Source organism: Athene noctua, chromosome 4 (assembly GCF_965140245.1).
Source record: "Athene noctua chromosome 4, bAthNoc1.hap1.1, whole genome shotgun sequence".
Lineage (NCBI taxonomy): Eukaryota > Metazoa > Chordata > Aves > Strigiformes > Strigidae > Athene > Athene noctua.
In genome coordinates this window covers 27,391,176-27,410,924 of record NC_134040.1, presented here as the reverse complement: position 1 = coordinate 27,410,924, position 19,749 = coordinate 27,391,176, and the positions used below count along the sequence as shown (strand labels likewise).

The 19,749-nt window shown below is 37.9% G+C and overlaps 1 protein-coding gene across 2 annotated transcripts in view; it reads right to left on the bottom strand.

Moving 5' to 3' along the window:
* The window catches only part of SLC30A9 (solute carrier family 30 member 9), a 42,432-nt gene extending 23,349 nt beyond the window's left edge, over positions 1–19,083 (bottom strand). Inside the window, exons 1-9 of one of the 2 annotated variants that reach the window (XR_012633544.1) lie at positions 18,817–19,083; positions 17,107–17,283; positions 14,559–14,621; positions 10,714–10,813; positions 9,306–9,398; positions 8,838–8,920; positions 7,392–7,450; positions 6,562–6,629; positions 1,785–1,887 (exon numbers count right to left, since the gene is read on the bottom strand). Coding sequence is in view for 1 of the 2 variants with exons in the window: in XM_074904719.1 (XP_074760820.1) it covers positions 1,785–1,887; positions 6,562–6,629; positions 7,392–7,450; positions 8,838–8,920; positions 9,306–9,398; positions 10,714–10,813; positions 14,559–14,621; positions 17,107–17,283; positions 18,817–18,913 (843 nt within the window). In the remaining variant the exon portion in view is untranslated. The remainder of the gene's footprint in view (positions 1–1,784; positions 1,888–6,561; positions 6,630–7,391; positions 7,451–8,837; positions 8,921–9,305; positions 9,399–10,713; positions 10,814–14,558; positions 14,622–17,106; positions 17,284–18,816) is intronic. The other variant, XM_074904719.1, reaches the window with a different exon arrangement.
* Positions 19,084–19,749: the final 666 nt, after the last annotated feature.

Below are 19,749 nucleotides of genomic sequence, written 5' to 3'. Positions count from 1 at the left end.
ATTACTGTCACAGAAGGCGATCAGGTTTGTCAAGCACAGTTTGCCCTTGGTGAATCCATGCTGGCTTTTCCCAATCACACGCTTCATTTGACTTGTGATAGCCCCCAGGAGGATTTGCTCCGTAACTTTCCCAGGAATTGAAATAAGATTGATGTCTTAGTTTCAAGTCCTACTCATGATCCATGAAGTAGCTGAGTTTGGCCTACTACAAATCCTTTCAACTCATTTCTAAAAAATACCTTCAAAATCTATATTCTGACTTGTTTAATTCTTAATGCAAATTAAAAAGCACCCAATTTTAATTTTTTTTATTATCTGGACAGGCACTCAGGCACTTAAGTAATACTTTAAGATGACTGAGACATCATTCTTATCCAGAAAGGGCAGAGAACAAGGCAGAGGAATGAGCATGTAACTAAAATTACTGAGATTTTGTTCTGACACCACTTCCTAAAGATAAGGCTGGTTACATTATGCATATACATTGTGACAAACAAAATTAAAACCTGTCCTGGGAATTATTTCCTAATGTTTGCCTATATGACTAATATTATAACCTCTTCAACCTCTTTTGGTGCATTTTCATCTTGATAGTTATAGGGAAAATAAATTGCAACTGAAGAATGGAAAAATCACTTATATGAAAAAACAATAGTTTAGAGAAGAACAGAAGTAATTGGGGCAAATAGTTTGAAATAATGTAGATGCACTATAAATAGTATTACATTAGCAGAAATACTAGTCCAAACACCATTCATATAGATTTTACTTACAATTACAGGTGACTTTCTATATTCCTTCTGCATTTAAAGCTGCTAGACTGGGTCAGTTATTCTACTGTTTATAAAACCTCCATCAAATTATTGGCATCAATATAAAAAAAAGAAAAAATGAAAGACCAGCTAAATAGAAACCACTAGTTGAAACCCCTAGTTCTGGCAAGTATATTCACAAGAGTAATAGCATCTTTGCACTCACACTGGGGAACAACAGGAAGAGCTCTGGGCTTAAGCAATATTTCGTCAGTAATATGAATTTCTGTCAAAATATGCCTTCAACTGTCTACAGTTTGATAAAAACTGTATATAACAATAACATTACTTCGTAGTGAGATTCGTTTTTTTCTCTGGGAAGCTAAGAAGTATACATTTATACTACACACATGAAAAAGAGTACATCTTTCCCCTACTGCATGCACAAAGAGCTTGTCTCATGCTGGGCAGGCTTTGTAATCTGAATGACTGAAACAAGAAATCATTTAATAAAGTAAAATACAGGAATACCCTCTCCCAGATTAAATTGTTTATTTAAAAAACACCTTAAAGACTGTTTTACATCAAAATTATTTAAATTTTCACTATATTAAGTACTAGCTTTGTCCTTCTAGAATATATTACTATTAATTCTAGGAAGCATGCAAACCATACAAAACAATACAAACGATCACAGGTAATGCATAGGAAGACCACTGTAAATACACACCGCAGCAGTCATAGACTCTCACAGAGAGTTATTTTTAATAAGAGTTGTGCCTAATAAACTTGGAATTTCTAGGCTTCTCTACAATGCCAACATTATCTATGAGCAAACTTTGTAAAGAAAAACAAAAGTATTTTGCCATGCACTGTAGTCCTCCTAAATAAAATTGGTTTCATTTCTCTAGTGTTTACTATTTAAATGCTAAGGATCACTACTAGACTGAATTATTGCTTTCAATACAACTACTGTAAGTATCTGTCTTTATTACAAGTGCTAACTTCAGCAGAATGGAAAAAAATACTCACCTGGTTACATGTGTCTGCTAAAGAATGTATGGCTTCTGAAAACATACTTGCAGAACCCGTGTATACCCAAGCAAGTAGCTTGAAGAAAAAATTCAACCCATTTCTGAAAACAAAAAGAAGAAATAAGCTAAAGAAAATCAGAATATTTGGTCTGCATTATTTTCAGCAAAACCACAAAAGCTGTATAATCATGCATTACCTGCCAGAAAGTGGTGAAACCAATTATTAGTTTAATCATTAAAGACTTGTACAGGCAGATAAGGCATGTATATTTTCTGCATGGTTACTGCTAAAACGCCCTTTCAGCTACACTTGATATGTAAAGATGTACAATGCAAAATTGTTTCCAAAACTGTTAACTTCTAAGCAGTCCTGAGTAAGTTACAGTTCCTGAAAACTACCATCACATTCACTACTCAGAACAACTAATTGCATAACAGTGGGAGAATACAACCCTTAACAATTTCCTTTTTATTCAGTCGTTTGCCTCCTATACATCCCCTCCTAACACTGGAGTGCAGGGTTCCCCACTCCAATCTCAGCTTGGGCAATTCCCAGTAGGATACAAATGTAAGACAACAGACAGGAAGACAAGGCTATCATTAGGTTATCTATGAAACTTTTCCGTTAACATGTCCAGTGTGACTTGTCAAGTCTTTTTTAGGTTACAAGCTCACTGGGCTAAGCACTGTGTTATGTTGTACGGAGAAAAGTAACCATCAGCACTGAGACACGAGTCTACGTTCTCACTTCAAACGTTCATTATCAGAGTCAGTAGGTTAACTACTACGATTATATTGAAAAGAAAATCAGACTAGAGAATTCTAACATTCTTCTCTACCTTTTTTAATATATTGGAGTTTAGCTTATTGGCAATTTTTTAAATTATTTATACCAATTTCATTTGAATAAGTATTAACAACATCTTGTAGTTCCACTTTTGAACAACCACATGTCAAGAAATTACGTTTAAGTTAGAGAAAGCACAAGTCCAGCCCCCTGCCATATACCAAATTTTACAGTTGAATAAGTAACATTAATTTCCAAGGTAATCCTTAAAGAATTTCTGTGAGAGTACATCCACTTCTTAAAGAAAACAGTGCTACCTCTTACTTGATCTCCTTCTATCCAAGAACCTGAATGTGCTCTACTATTTTTAATTTAGTCACATTACCTCATGAGAAGGTGAAGCATCACCATAATTTATAGGTAGGAAGTAAAAAAAAAAAAGCTTAAGTTAGTGGAAAACCCAAGAAGGAAGGCAGGCTTTGTAACACTAAATCTTAATTTAAACTCCCTGTGTTAATTACACGTTCTTCCAACTCACAGCATAGTGCATCTTTAGCATAGAAAGAAAATTAAATATATTACAGTGGGATTCATGAGCACAGTCTCTTGACTTTTGTATTGTTCTTCTCAAAGTTGTATTAATGGTGGTGACAGCTTATCTGAAGATACAATTCAGTTGTGGGGCCCCCACCTGTTCAGATGACACAACAGGCACTCAGCTGGTATTTTATGTCACCCCTACTAATTCCAAGTTCATGGGGGGATTTGACATCCTAGAAATCTAAAAAGAAACCACACTAAGATTTTCAAATGTCAGGCCCAGCAAAATCAGCCTGTTAATGATGTTCAGTAAATTGGAGACACAGGGTAGAAAGATGAAGAGTGCTACATGGGAAATAATTACAAAAAACCTAGTGAGTCTACAGAGCCATCAAGGCTATTTGGTGTTTCCTGTCTGACTAGATGTTCACATCAATATAAGACAATAGATGAAAGTTAGTTTGAGGGAGGGTAAAGTCAGGTTTTTATTGCAAGTAAAATATGTGTTGCTTTAAAAAAACAAATTCACCACTGCATTTGAAAATAATAAGCCCTACAAAAGCCTAAATTCTGTTGAAAAAATACTACAAATATTTTAAACAGCAGAGGAAAAATAATCCAAAACCAGCAGATTCTGAGAAGGCAGCTAAAATACTCTGAATCAGCTTGAAACAAAGTTATGTTTTATGTTAGAGACCACCAATTGATAAAGTATTTTCTCTATTGTACAAAAATGAACTGAATAAACTCATTTATTTATGAGTTACCTCATTTCTACCTGTATGGACCTGAAACAGTAGGAAATTTTAACAGAATTTAAACCAAAGCTAGGTAAAGCCTGAAAAACATTTATTGTAATGTTTTGGACATCATGTCAAAAAACAACAAAAGAAAAAAACACACATGATTCATTAGGTACAATTCTCTTGCTTATAAAAACTAGTACTTTACAGCATTTTCTAAGAAGCCTCTCTTCTGCACCCAGAAAATAAGCAGTTTCATTCAACATGACTGTTTATTACTGTACTCCAAAGTCCACACAGAAGGCATTCACCAACAAAATGGGAAAAAACAAACAAGAGGTGTTGAAAGAGACAGTCGTCCTTGATGTCAAAAGTTTTGTCAATTTTAGTGTAGAGTCTAAATTTAATTGGTATCTTTACAATGCTGATACATGAACAAAATCAGCCTTTCTTTGGGGAAAAAAACTAAACAAAACAAAACAAAAAATACACAAATGCCAAAAAGTAGATCAGAATCAATGATTCAAATCAAAGTTCCTAACTTAACAATATAAATTACATTTAAAACATATCCAAATAAATCTATCCTGAGTGAAATGTAAACTTGAAAAAATTAAAGGGCATTAATACTTGCTTTTAAATAATTATAATTCCAAATCTGTTTCAAAGATAATTACCTCAAAACCCTAAAAATGTATAGGGGGAACAGGAAACATGGAGAAATGAGAAATCTATATATAGGGAATTGTACCATCATGTGATATACCATTTTTTATACTCTACCTTGCAGCATAAGATAACGGTCTAGAAAGAACTGGTCTGATTTACACAACCATCCCTGTCTACCTACATAAAATATTTAGGCTTTTGAAGAAAGAACAGTAGAAAAATAAATGTCAACATGAAAAACTGAAACTGAAAATCCATTATGAATCTATGGAAAAAGTCTTCTATTTAGGCTCTAGATCTGAGAACTCAACACATTTCATCGCATCTATTTCTGAAGAAGCAGTGACATTACTGAACATACTAAACACTAAGGGGTTTTTTAAATATTATATATTATGCAAATTTTGTATTGTTTAAAAGGTAAAGCATTAGTATGTCAATGAAATCACTTCAACAATGCTGAACTCTGAAGAATGTTTTGCTAATCATTCCCTTTTTGATAAAAAAAAACATTACCACCTTTGTGTCTTTCTCTAACAGCTTCAAAGCTTTTCCTCACTCACAGAATTCTATTAACAACATAAGAGTGTGCCAGTGCAGCTGGTCTATACCCTTACACGTGGATCCATAGAGGACTCTGCTTTTGACTGAACTACATTTCATCCTCACTGAGGAAGCCTGAAGTTTGTGAAAAGCCTACCAAATCACTCCAACTGGAGAAGTTAAGACAGACTGGCCTTTCTTGACCCAAAACCAGAAACCATTAAAAATCATGCTGGTATCAAGGCCACAAAGGAGCACTGATGGTGGCCTTGACTTAAATCTCTGAAAAGTCATCAGATATTTGAGGGGCACAAGATCCTTTAACTTCTATAAAATCTCCACAAAAAGATGACTGAGGAATAAAACAGGCTCTACAACTTCTGCTGGACTGGCTGATGGGCATTCATCTATAAAAGTACCTAATCATCCAAAAGGTATTTATGAAGGGAGTACGATTTTATAGTAACGCCCTATATACAAAGCAGGAGGAAAGCTCTGTTTTCTCTAGATCATTGTAAGAAAGTGTAGGAAGTGAAAAAGGCCATAGAACATCCTCTCCCCCCCCCCCTTTTTTTTTTTTCCATTAGAAACATCCGTACTAGTAGTTCTTACATGTTTTTAACTTAGAAAGCTCTGAATAGTTACTAGTAGATTACTCAATAAAGAAAGAGGGAAGCTTTCAGTCAAAGGAGCTTTGTAGTTTTTTCCCCCCAAGCAAAAATAATATAGTTTTGTATGAAAACTCAAGTTATGTCCTGCTCAGTATGTTGTTTCCTGTGCCAAAAAAGAGTTTTCCCCATCTTTCTATTTTGCTCTCTTATATCGATAGTGTCTTAGCAAATAAATACCTTTTATAAAATCAAATTCGTTTTAAAAATTCACAGATTTTATGGCAAGTAAATTTTAGCCATCATTTCATGATAGAAACTTAACACACTTCTGTGTATTCTATGCCAGAGACTCGGTGTTCATTCGCTTTAAATCAGGATCATTAGTTTTGTTTCATTCAAACACATAAAGCATGTGAAAGGCAAAAACCTCTTAAAATATCCCCTTACCAGTTATAGAGGAAAAGAACTGAATAACAGCAAAGAGAGAAGTGAGTTATTTTCTGTTGGTTATAGGGAAGACTATTTGAAACATATGAAAAGCTTCCTCTCAAGAAAGAGCAAGAAAAAAGGGTAACTTTAAATGCTTACCTCTCCATATCCTTCAAAATTTTAGTTTTTCCTTTAATGAACTGTTTAGTCTGATCAACTTCAAACAATTTGCTCTTCTCTGATCAGATGTATATTCTAACCCTGACGTTGCTATATTGATGAATGTATTTACCCAAACTCTCTCCCACCATCAATGAATAAACAAATCTGTTACCTTTAGTTACAGAGACACTGGTATCTTTAGCTTGAATACCCAGACTGTTCTCAAATCCAGGATAATAAAAATAAATTGTTTTCTACTTGCATAAACAAAATTATTATTTTTAAACTTACATGCAAATAGCTACCATTACGACCTTCCCTGGTCCCTTGAAAAACATAGCTGCTGCACTGGAGCGTGGCTACATAAAGAAATAAGAGATTATTAAAACAAAATAACCAGATATTGATCTCATGAAGGACCTACCATAGAAATTATTAAATAAAAACTTTGCATTGCCCTGTATTGCAAAAGTGAAGCTACAGATTGAAGTCTTCTAATTTACTACTGAATGCTCACCCAAACTGCAGTTAGGTCTTACACATTTCTACAAACGGATGGCTATAAAAAGGATAAACAATCAACACAGCCTCCAGCAGGGGCCACTGCAACCATAATGACAGGAGCCATCTGTGCAGTAGAAAGATTAAAAAATCATTACAGCATAGCTGAGCACCTGGAATGGGTCTGCTTAAGCAAAGAGAAAGAGCCAGTAGGGCATAGAGCAAAGTGTTAATGTTTTGGGGTTTTTTTCCCTTAAGAAACCCATTTCATTTCTTTAAAATAACAATATATTTATTCTACATGTTTATAAGCCATAGATGAAGTCAAACACAGCTGCAATTTTGTTAATAAGAAGGCAATTGACTGGAAAAAAAAACCCACACCGAAAAACTTACTGGTGGATTACATTTCCACAGTGGGAATCCGTTTAAACTGGCATCAAAACATCTGCCACTCATTACAACCAGAAATAGATCTGGTATATTACAGTGCAAATAAATCTTCCAACAATATTCAGTTAGTTAAGCTTATGCAACTGTTTCACAACTTTTTCCTTCAAAAGGTGTCATAGTACATGTTGTGGTATTTTTCTAGACAAAACTTTTAAAACACCTCTTACCTTAGTATTTCCAAAGAACTCTTTGTATTCCCTCAACAGCCTTTGGTTTCTAAATAGATCTGCAATACAAAATTGTTATCATGAATACATACTAGTAACCAGTAGTTTCAAGAATTGATGTCTTACTAGAAGTGGGCTGTTGCATAGAAGTAAGATCTAAATGGTCTATCTTTCTTTTTGGAAAACTCCACTGCTGGTATTGTTAAAACAGAAAACACATACTGTTACATACTCATGCAAAATGCTAAATAAATCATGTTACGATGCTATACATCGTTGCCATTTCTATCAGCAAAGGATGATATACAGAGGGAAAAACTCAAAAGACACTGCACCAAATCCAGGCATTCTACTGCCCCACTCCCACCCCTTAACCACGAAGGAGAGGGGGAAGGACATTTAAAAGCAAGTCTCTAAAGTCAGTATTTTTCCATCCACTAATGATGTTCAGTAACTTCAAAACAAACATCAGTACACTACAGTATCTAGAAGCTGTAGTGCTAGATTCTCCCCTACAAAGTTATACAAAATACATTGTACACAGTAATTTAAATAGAATAAAAAAAAGACCACAGAGTACAAGGACAACCTGTAAAAAAAGGGAGTTACCACTTCAAGTATACGTTATTTCAGTATGCTATTATGACTGAGTAGTATTTTTTTAATCTCATTTTTTGGATTATGTCCAAGAATTACTCTGCTGGTCACTAAAAATTTTGAAGCTACTGACTACACTCTCAGTACAAACACAGGTACCTTAACAAGTGCCTGAAGCTCTAGCCTTTTTACTAGGAGGGTGTTCCAGTGGCACAACTGTTTCCAAAAAAAAAAAAAGACCTCTAATTTTAAGGTGCGTAATTGGAATAAGTACATTGAAGGTATACTGCCTCTCCTGTGATTTTAATTGACTAGACAGATCAAAACCCATTGTAAAGTACTGATTTGACTATACCCGTTATTGATAATACCAGCAAGGATGACAACAATAATTTTAAGCAAAAAGGTAATTTGGGAGTATTTCGCCCACTTCTGAAGCACAAAGGTAAACTGAACGGATTTCAGAGGAAAAATAAATAAATAACAGTATGGTATAAAGATTTGGACTGGTTCTAAATCTTTTCAAAATTCTCAATTAAAAAAAATCCAAATCTACTGAAGATGTTAATTATAAACTAAAAAATTGAGAGTCCCCCAAAAAGTAAGTATGACTACAGATCTCAACTGAAGGTATATTCTTGCTATATCGCATAGATGATAAATAGGATAGTAAAAGACTATATCTAAATAGATAGTAATGTGTTACTCTAACACTACACTATAAAACCTTATCAGCACTTACTAATTCCAAACTTCTATGCTCTCAATGAAACAAACACCATCTAGTAGATTTCTCACAATCATACTTTCTTGTTTACATTTGAAGTTATTTGAAAACTCTATACTCACTTTCTCTGTACTTGATCTCTGCCTCTTTACGTCGTTTTCTTTCTCTAGCAAGAGCCTCTGGACTACCCCAAACTTCAAGAGACCTGATTAGAGTAAAGGTAATTTAACAGTGGTTCCATTTACACAACTTCTTTTCAGTTTGACTACATCACAAATGCCTTTCCTAAAAGCAGGACATCACATCATTCTTTCTGATAAGAAGCTACGCAGACTACTTTACAGAATAAAAAGCTGGGCACAAGGTGGCTGAGGGCAAGCACTTAATCTCTGCACACATGAAAAAACCTCCAGTGTTATATACACCATGTAATTATTACAATAATGAGGATAGAAAATGTGGAGAGAAAATGGAAAACATTATTGCCCTTTCTCACTGTAAACCTGACTTTTAAAGGTTTTATTCTCTCTCTCTCTCGTATAATCCATTTTAAATGATCCAAACACTTTCCTTCATAAAAATGTTCTTACTTTGCCTCTACATCCGATCTCAGGTACACAGTGAAAGTCTCAGTGTCATCATGGGGGCTTCGTCGTTTAATTTTCCTCAGCTGGTCTAAATCACTAAGGAAAACAGACAAACAGTTTAGTGCAAGAAGTAGTTCATATTTTTACTTTTCTTCATCATTTTACTTTTATGTGTGGGTGATCTTCCACAATTTTGATATTATTAATTTGCAGTACAAAAAAACCTAAGTTGTTTACTTGAACCAAAAAGAATAGACATGCAAACATGAAGCAAGCAATCTCCAGGATGCTATTGAAAACCACTGTGTTTTCCACACTCGGAAGTCCAAATCATGTCCTCACGCTATGAAATACATGGAAGACAAAGTGATAAAACATTGAATAATAAAACTCCCCATGATCTGCATGTAATGGATAATGTGCACAAGTGCTAAACAAGAAGGTTCATGGTTTAACATCTCTAAATGGAAATCAGAAGTCACATGACATGAAAAGTTAAGAAATTTAACCTCAGAATGTACACACCCAGCACAAGCTGCAAAAGGCTGGAGATAGTAAAGCTACTTAGGGGAACAGATAAGATTTTCTGTGCTGAGCTACACATTAGGGCATCTATACTGAGAAATATCAGGGATTTTTTTTTTTTATTTAAATACAACAGAACATTTCATTTTTAGCTCAATCAATTATCTAGTCCTTTTTGCTTTTTTCTTCTGGGTTTGGGTTTGGTTTTTTTTTTTTTTTACACCCTTATGGTCAATCCAGCAAAGCTGTATCAAGTTATTTCTCTGCACAAGTCAATTACAGTAAAAATATGACAAAGGACTAAACGTAAGTTGTCACTGGATTTTCAGCAAAGACCAAGTTTGGTGACATACACTGTATGTAAAAACTGGGAAGGACAGTAACAGCATAAAAAGTTATAAACCAAGCTGCTGTGCCTTTAGATTTAATATGGGTCACACACATAACATACGAAATCTGACAAGACATCTCAACTACAGCAAAACTCAGCAAGACCTGCTGGCAGGCACGGCATATAGTAAAAGGCAGTAAGTACGTATCAAGTAACAACAGTTAGGTTACAAGGAACCAGATTACATTTTATTCCAAATTACAGACCTCATGTAACATGAAGTTTCCACTGATCTTTTAGAGACGTTCACATCAAACCATCATGACCCCAAAATGCTGGAACAAGAGTTATATGGAAACGTGCAAACTAAGTGCAAGTCCCTAATCCACTGTAACACTAAGTAAACAAGAACTAACCTCAGACACGATCATAATACCACAAAAGCGTTTAGAAAAAGTTGCTGTGCAAAAATTACTCTACAATCACAATTACTTTTGAAGCACATACGAACAAATAAATATTCACAATTTAAATTTCAACTCAGCCCCATCATACCTGGATTTAAGACAAAACTCATTTATTGCTCTGACTCCAGTGATGAAGTTATTCTGTGTGTATTTTGGTCCATACTCTCTTTTTTTAAGGACTGCTTTCACTTAAAAACAAAAATAGATAAGCAAGTTAAGTCACTCATGGAAACTTCAAAAGTTAATTCGATCTAGTGTCATATCATGGTACTTTCAAGTGGAGATGAGAAAAACAATGCTTGCAGCGAGATAGAAGACTTACAGTGAAAGAGAAAGGGATGTTCTTCACTGGGGAAATGAGTGAGAGTAGAATGATTTACCTCCAAAAACACTACTTGCTAAATTGTAGTTCAGGGCGCTCAAACATGTGACACACATTAACTGCCACTCTCAGCAACTTCTCCAACTTTCATGTCAGAGATGGTGTTTGGTTACTAAGATAGCATTCAAACATGGCAATTTGGAAACCCTTGCTCTAGCAGCTGAAATGGCAACACAGAGCTTCATTTCTTTTTTTCCAATATTTACCAATTCCACCTTCTGAAGGTAAGATTTCTCACCTTTGAGGACCATACAGAGAAATGAGACAGACTCCATATATCATTTTTCTCAACTGTTACTTTCAAAATTAGCACATTTAGTATTGGGCATTTATAACAATTAAAGATATACATTCTTTATTTATAATGTTTTTCATGTCTAGAGGATGTACTCTTATCACATTAGATTTTCATGCACAAGGAAAAGAATACCACTGTATTCAGAAAAAGGATAAATGGAATTTTAAATTTACGCCATTATTTCCTACTTCTCTATACATACATAACTTCATCTTATTTTCAAGTGTAAGTCACTATACACTCACTTCCACTAAAAACATGCTTATTGGAAGAAGAGTTACAATTTCTGAAGGATATAACATTAAAGAACACAACTGAAAACCTCAAATTCTGCAGATGAGAAGACTTATGAGTACACATGAACTTCCTGCATACCACAGGATTTATATGATTGCTATAGTTAATCCAGAACTTTAGTCACAGGATACTTACAGGAAGATACTGCATTTAAAGACTTTCAGAAAAATCTTCCTAGAGTTCTACATTGCCTTATTTCTGAGTTTTGCAAGCTTAAAAGCAAAATACACTGCTTGACACTCAACAATGCATTAACACTACAGATATCAGTATTTACCACAATAATCTGATTTCTGTCATCCAGTTTGAACTTAAACAATTTAAGTACTTGAGTAATCACATTCATCCCACAATGCTCCTGAGCAAAGGTGACAAAGAAATGATTTTCTAAAAACAGTCCATCATTCACTAAGGTTAGGACAGGATGAGCATTAAGAATGCTTCCCGTCTTTCTTATTTAAAACAGATATATATCCAAAATATGTTAACCTTAGTAAAAAAACTTGTGGATTTACCACTTACTAATCCATCTTTCAGAAACACAAGTAAATTTCATTAAAAGAAAATACTATAACCAATTGTACATTGCAGAATATCTCAACAACCCTACACCTAGTTCAAATAACAAAATTGGCAATAAATGTGAAGGAAAAAAAAAATCAATTTGGTCTTTCCAAGAGGAAAAAGCCCAATAAAAGATGATGTACATAAAACACGTTAAAGAGCACACATTTTTAAGATCCGTGATCCTTTAAAAATGTTATTGTTTTAGTAATACTTAGGTCAGTAAGTTTCTAAGTCACAGCAGCATCTAAAAACTAGAATTCCACTTTCTAGACACTGTTCTTTAAATACAAACACTCTTGCTTGTACATCTATACTCTACAAAGGCAAAAGTCTCTTCTCACTGCAAGATATATTTTTACAATTATTCTAGTCTACCTAATTTCTCCTATGTTGTACATTTCCCCTGCATGCATATACTGACAACAGACCCAAAGAAACTGACATAAAGGAGGGAGACAAAACTGTACAGAAAATATACATAGAGAGACACTGATCTCACCTTGTTATCAACAAGTATTATGATTTGATGCTTCTTTAGATTGGGGAAAAAAATGAGAAAGAATTTTGATACAGTTTACAGCCTGTTGAGTCACTTTCACTCCAGAGATTTCTTTTTTTTGACAGAGTTTAAAGAGAAATGGCAATTTCTATTTTGATAAAGTTCTTTCCATACATAGAAGGCACAGGAGTTTTTAAAAGCATAATTCTCACAATACCATAATAAAAACTATCAGAGTGAGTGAAGACAGAGTGAAATCAAGTCATGATAAATTAAAAACCTCAAAGAAACTTACACTTTTATTTTATCCACTACGTTTTTAAACACATAACTAAAGACAAAAGCATGTAATTACTTGTATTGGATTTGCATGGCAAGGTTTAGGTGGTGGTGGGCTATAGAGGTGGCTTCTGAGAGAAGCTGCTAGAAGCTTCTCCTATGTCCACCAGTCAATACCAGACAGCTCCGAGATGGACCCAGCACTGGCCAAGGCCAAGCCCATCAGCAATGGTGGTAGCTCCTCTGTGATATTTAAGAGGGGAAAAACAAAAACCAGGAATTGCAGCCAGAGAGGAGTGAGAATATGTGAGAGAAACAACTCTGCAGACAGCAAGATCAGAGAAGGATGTGGAGGAGGTGCTCCAGGCTCAGAGCAGAGGTTCCCCTGCAGCCCGCGGTGCAGCCCATGGTGAGGCAGCTGTGCCCTGCAGCCCGCGGGGGTTAACGGGGGAGCAGATCTCCACCTGCAGCCCGGGGAGGACACCACGCTGGAGCAGGGGGATGCCCGAAGGAAGCTGTGACCCCACAGAGACCCCACACTGGAGCAGGTTTGCTGGCAGGACTTGAGACACCATGGAGGATCCACACTGGAGCAGCCTGTGCCTCAGGGACTGCACTCCGTGGAAGGGATCCACGCTGGAGCAGTTCATGAAGAACTGCAGCCTGTGGGAAGGAATCGTGGTGGAGAGTTTCACAAAGGACTGTCTCCCATGGCAAGGACCCCACACTGGCACAGGGAAAAAGTGTGAGGACTCCTCCCTGTGAGGAGGAAGGAGTGGCAGAGACATGTGATGAACTGACCACAACCCCCATTCCCTGTTCCACTGCGCCACTTGGGGAGGAGGTACAGAAAATCAGGAGTAAAGCCCAGGAAGAAGGGAGGGGTGGGGTGAAGGTGTTTTAAGATTTTGTTTTTATTTCTCATTACCCTACCCTGATTTGATTAGTAATAAATTAAACTAACTTTCCTCAAGTCGAGCCTCTTTTGCTTGTGGAAGTAATTGGTGAGTGAGCTCCCTCTCCCTATCTCAACCCATGAGTTTTTTGTGATAGTTTTTCCCTCCCCTGTTTAGTTGAGGAAAGGAGTGATAGAGTGGTTTCAGTGGGCACCTGGCATCCAGCCAGGGTCAACCCGCCACATTACTACAGGCGCATTACAGGACTCAGATTAGGCAGTTCATGTGGTCAAAATATATTTAGAAGCAACACTGATTAGATTAACTCAGCAATAAGAAGCAACAGAGGAAGACTTAGAACAAGGAACAGGGGAAGATCAAGTATGAGATGGTGAATGGACATGCCTAAAAACATGAAAGGATGACAGACTGATAAGAGAAAACAGATTAGTCTTTTCCTGACAAACTCATCATCTTAAATGTAACAATCAAAAACAGACAAAGAAGAGTGAGTAATTAGAAGGAATACCGCTATATTTGATTTTTCAGGAGTCATTTTCAAACAACTGGGCACCAAATAAAGCTGACATACAAGTGTATTTTTAAATGTTCTTCACATAATTGTTACACATCTGAAGAAGAATCACAGTTTCCTTACACATTAACTTTTTCAACAATTAGCAGACAGCAGTAAATACAGGAAGTATTTCTTTACCTTTTACTTGGATTGGCTCTTTAAGGAAAGACTGCTTTTGGCCTGCATTGGTCATATCTTGTCCTGTAAAATAAAAATAAAGATCACTGTAAATACGGAAGTACCTACTTTTCTCTTTAGTAAAGAGTTTGGTTGGCACAGCAAAGTAGGAATATATCTTAATATTGCTTTCCAATCTGACAATCAAAAACCAATTTTTGCTAGATTTCCAACGTTTGAAGCTCTCAAAATAGAAGACAGAAATAGTAAAAAAATAAATAAGACATTAATATAGCACTAATCTGTAAACTCCTAGCAGCTTGTAGAAGAGCACCAACTTGCAACATATTTCAGAAAGTACCCTGAATTTTTAAAAAATAATTTAACAGTGTACTTATAGTTTGGGGCAAGTTTTATGCAAAATTTAAGATGAGTAAACATAACAAATTCTATATAGTTTATGGCTGCTTATCACCCGAGTCTCATAGGCTTTCAAGGTGTAATTCAATTCTAAGGAACTAGAGCGTTTTCACTTACAAAAAGCTAGCTCATTAAAACACAGAGTATTTAAACTAAAATCCACAACTCTTGTGTCACAAGCTGGAGCTAGAACGAAGACAAAGTACTTGAGCTGGTTTTGAAATCTGAGGATTCAACTCAATAAAATACAGTAAAATATAAATTACAGTACTGTTAAGTGAATCTTACCATTTGGAAAACAAGAAAATCCAGTAATTTCAGTGAGATTTCTACTTAGACATCAGAAGTACTACTTGAAAATACAAATACTGCATCCTTGTCTCATACATCTTGACACAGCTATCAGAACAAAAACGTTACAATTTTAACATGTCAAACCAACAGACCCACTCTTTTATGCCTTAACACTCTCTAACATTGGAGGCTTGACACACATCCTCAGTCATTAACAAAATTAAAACTAACCTTATTGAAAGTGATATATATAAAAAAATTGAAGAATTTTCAAGAAGGTTTGTGTTAATATAATGAGATACTCCTAATTTAACATACTATTCGAATTACTCAAAGATCAGATAATTCCTGAAGCATGGACTACATAACTATCATTCCATCAGGCAATTAGTTATTGCCCTAACAGCAACTGAAGACTAAGGCTAATAACAATCCAAGTATACTTTCTTGGAAAAATAACACTTATAAATTCATGAAACTGATCTTATTACACAACAAATAAGGCTGGACCATAAATAACTAGCATTCCTAAAACAGTCATCCCTATCAGTCATTGTTTGACTTGAAAACAAAAGCAAAAAACCCCTTGCTGTTCCTTTCCTTTCTTTTCTTACCTGGTTTAAAACACCAGACAGCCATGATCTATCAATATTCATGATGAAAAAACTTCAGTTAACATTGTTTAGCAAAAACTGAGCAGTAGCTTCTTTTCAGAAACTGCGTGCAACCATTTATGCAATTAAAAGAAATATCATCAACACTATTTAACAAAAGATTGGGTCATAAGATTTCAGAGGGAGAAAAAGGCACAAAAATACAGAGATTTATAGCTATGCACAGAAATCTATGTACATCAAGTACACTTTTAAAGTTTACTACCTTAGTCTAGAGACTGGACAAAATCACACTGTATTGGTGAAACAAAACAAAAAAACCAGAATCCTTCAATTCACAGTAACTATCTTTCAGTCAAGCAGAGGTTGATATGATAGAACCTTCAAGATGAATACATTACTATTTTCAGTATCGTACTAACATGAAAAGCATTTCCCAAGTCTACTAATAAAGAAAAGGAGGCCCAGAAGAGATCCACAATTTGCTAATTATTTAAGTTTCTGGAAAAGTATGGCAATCTTTATAAGTATAACATTACCTTTACAGAATTCTATCAAAATATCATGGTTTTTTAAATAAACAGTAGTAATATGTCCATAATGCGTAAGAACATTCCATCTACTAGGCCCCAGAAAACAACCCCTATATGAAGCATACATATAACAATATGCACTCCAAAATAAACTTCAACGGTGATTCTCGTGCTTCATGCTTGCTTTGGCTCAGAATCAGCCTTGGTGTGCTTTTTGGCGAGAAAACGCGATTTCGGCTAAAAACGTGTACATTTGCACTTCCCAGGCACAGAGAAGCTGCTAGCCAGGAACTCTCTGCCTGGATTTCCCCACTGTCCAGAAAGCTATCCAGGGCAACAGCAATTCTCGTGCTCCACGCTTGCTTTGGCTCAGAATGAGCCTTGGTGTGCTTTTCAAGTACAAGTAATACATTCCATTTCTTATCCCTTAAATTACCTAATCCCTTCTGAAATCCATGTTTTATAATCCTCACTTTAAACATGATTACTCTAAACTTAAATCCTTTAAATACTGGAATGACAAAGAAATAAATTTCAGCACTCCTCCCTGCTTTTGCATTTGAAATTTACATATAGACGCCCACAAGCAACAAATACGAAGAATTCTGCAACCATAATATTACACAATTGAAAAAAAAAGTTATCCATTGTTAAATACATACAGTTTTTACACTTATATAAACATTCTTTATTTTAGCTTAGTACTACCTGTTCCAGCTTTATGCAGGGTTTCTTCAGGGGTTGATCTATTTGTATCTTCTGATCCAAGATCTTTTTTCTGACCGTTGGAGGTATAAACTCTCACTTGACTCATCAACTGCACAGGGAAACGATTGCACGGTAGAATACAAGAGAGACTCCCACTTTTCATTGAAGCTTGCCATCCTAACAGGGCAGAGGAAAAAAAAGATGTTTCAAGAAGGGCAAGCTGTCTGGCGAAACCAGAATAAATTACACTACAAAACCATTAGCCAGTGTTGTTTCATTTCACTCTGTGTATACTCTGTACAAACCACAGTTTACCAATTAAAAAAGCCTGAACTGTATGCATTGCATTACACATTAAGAGCAACCTGCTACAGAAATTATGTAGAAAAGCACACAACACTGCATAAAACATTTTATACAGAAGAATCTTACATTTTGTAAAATTTACAACAGACATGTTACAAGTGTGTAAAAAGCCTACTGAGAAATCACCCTGGGTAGACAATCTTCAATTTCAAAATACTAACCAAAAGCAGAATTGTATGCAGTACAGGCCAACCTGCATTAGCAACCAGCTTTTTTTAGGTAGCACAAACAGAGAGGGTATATAACGCCTCCAACCAGCAGTGCAACAGGCAAACTGGCTGCTTTGGAAAGCACTTACTAAAAGAATAATAAAAAAAATAAATTAAGCAGCGCTGGTAAATCAAGTCATACAAAGTATGACTAACCATCTACGAAGCACACATCTCTGACAAAATATTTTATAAAAACTGTTTACTCTATAAAAGTCTCGGCAGCTTTCATCTTAGCCCTGTGCAGTACTGAAGCATCTGCACGTGTGCATGCGCTGGCTTGAACCTTACAGAAGAACGAGTTAACAACAACATCAAAAAAACTCAGAGAAACTCTTATTGACTATTAGTTGTTGCTAACATGACAAGAGCCCAGACAGCAAACTTAGCAATTATGACTCATAAAACACTACAATATATGGCACAATATAAGCTGTGTTGTTTCCTAAACTTCCTGGAGCAGTTGAAAAAGGGAAACTTAATCCACACGTTTAGAGGACGTTTTTCCTACTAATCCATACATACACAAGAAACCATTAAAGGGTATCTGCTGCAATTCACCTATAAGTGACTACATGAAGAAGGACAAAAGTGGTCAGAATTTAAATTTCATGGGATCTGTGGCCTAAAGGAAAAGCCTGGGCTCACTCCTCAGACCAGCATAAATGATATAAAATCACGCTCCATGTATGCAATTACTGCAAATTTCAACCCCAACGCGGGGATGACGTATCAGTTTTACGTAAGACTGGGGCTGACAGGGCAGCAGGGCCTACGAAGGGCGCACGAAAACACGGTAAGATAGTCGGCTCGTCAGGATACGCCTCGCCTACCGAGGCAGCTGCGGCTTCAACGTTTTTCTTCTTTTGGAAGCCGCCAGGCGGAGGGCAGCCCGCGCCCCGCTGCACTCCCGGCCCGGGCGGTGCCCCACAGCCGGGGCGGTGCCCTTCCCGCCCCTGCCACCGCCGGCACCCGCTCTTCCCCACGCGAGCACGCTGGCTGATCGCAGCCTCCCACGACACCCGACCGGGGAAGGCGGGGGTGCGCCGGCCCGGCCCTACCTGCCCCGGGGCGGAGGGGCAGCCCCCGGCAGCCGGCCGGCGCGGCGCGGCGGGCCGGGCCCTGGGGGACTCACCGTGGCAGGCGCGGGAGAGCGGCGCCGCCTGGCACCGCAGGTAAAGGCGGTAGAGGCCACGGCAGCCCCGCCGCTGGGCGGCCATGGCCGGCATCATGGCGGCGACCGCACGCAGAGCCCGGCCGCTGCCCGCCGCACGCCAGCGGCCGGCGAGCGGGCGGCGATGCGCATCGGCGAAGCCCGGCGCGGCTGCGGCGCGGGCCCCGCTGGCCCCGGGCGGCAGCTGTAGCCGGAGGCCGGCGGTGGGCGGCGCCGGGGCACCCGGATGTGCGGAGGGAGCGCGGGGCCGCCGGCCGGGCGACGCCCAGCGGCCGCCGCTGACGCGGCCGCCCCTCCCGCTGCGCCTGCGCGTGCCGCAGCGCAGCTCCAGCGTCCCGCCCGCCTCAGCTCCGCGCCCGCGGACGGCCCCGGCAGGGCGGGGCGGGGCGGCCGCGCGGCGCCGCACCAGCCTCTGGCTGCCGCTCGGCCCTCCCGGCCCCCCGCCTCGCCCGCAGGGAGGCTGCCGGGAGCGCCTCCTCCTCGGAGCTGCTCGCTTGACGCGCCTAGTACCGAGCGGGTGTGCGTGACGCCTGGCTGCGTGCTGACTCTGTTACCACAGGTAAAACCAGGGAAGGGTGTTTCTCTAAATGAACATCTCGCAAGCATGTTTCAGTGTTATATGAAAATACTTTTCCCCTACCCCAAGATCTCCCCTAAAATGTGCTTCCCGGCTCAGTGCTGATAAAACAAGGTCTAATAATTAAACACCTAAGGTGCTGATAAAACAAGGTCTAAATACTCCTTTCTCCGGAGAGAGTGAGCATGCGGTCGGAGGGCTGTGATGTCTTGCAGCGATCCCGGCCCTGCTGCGGCACTTCAGCTCCCCGCGCCTACAGTCAGGCTCAGGGCCACACATGTAATGAGTCCCACTGGCATCCGATTACACTTTCGTTA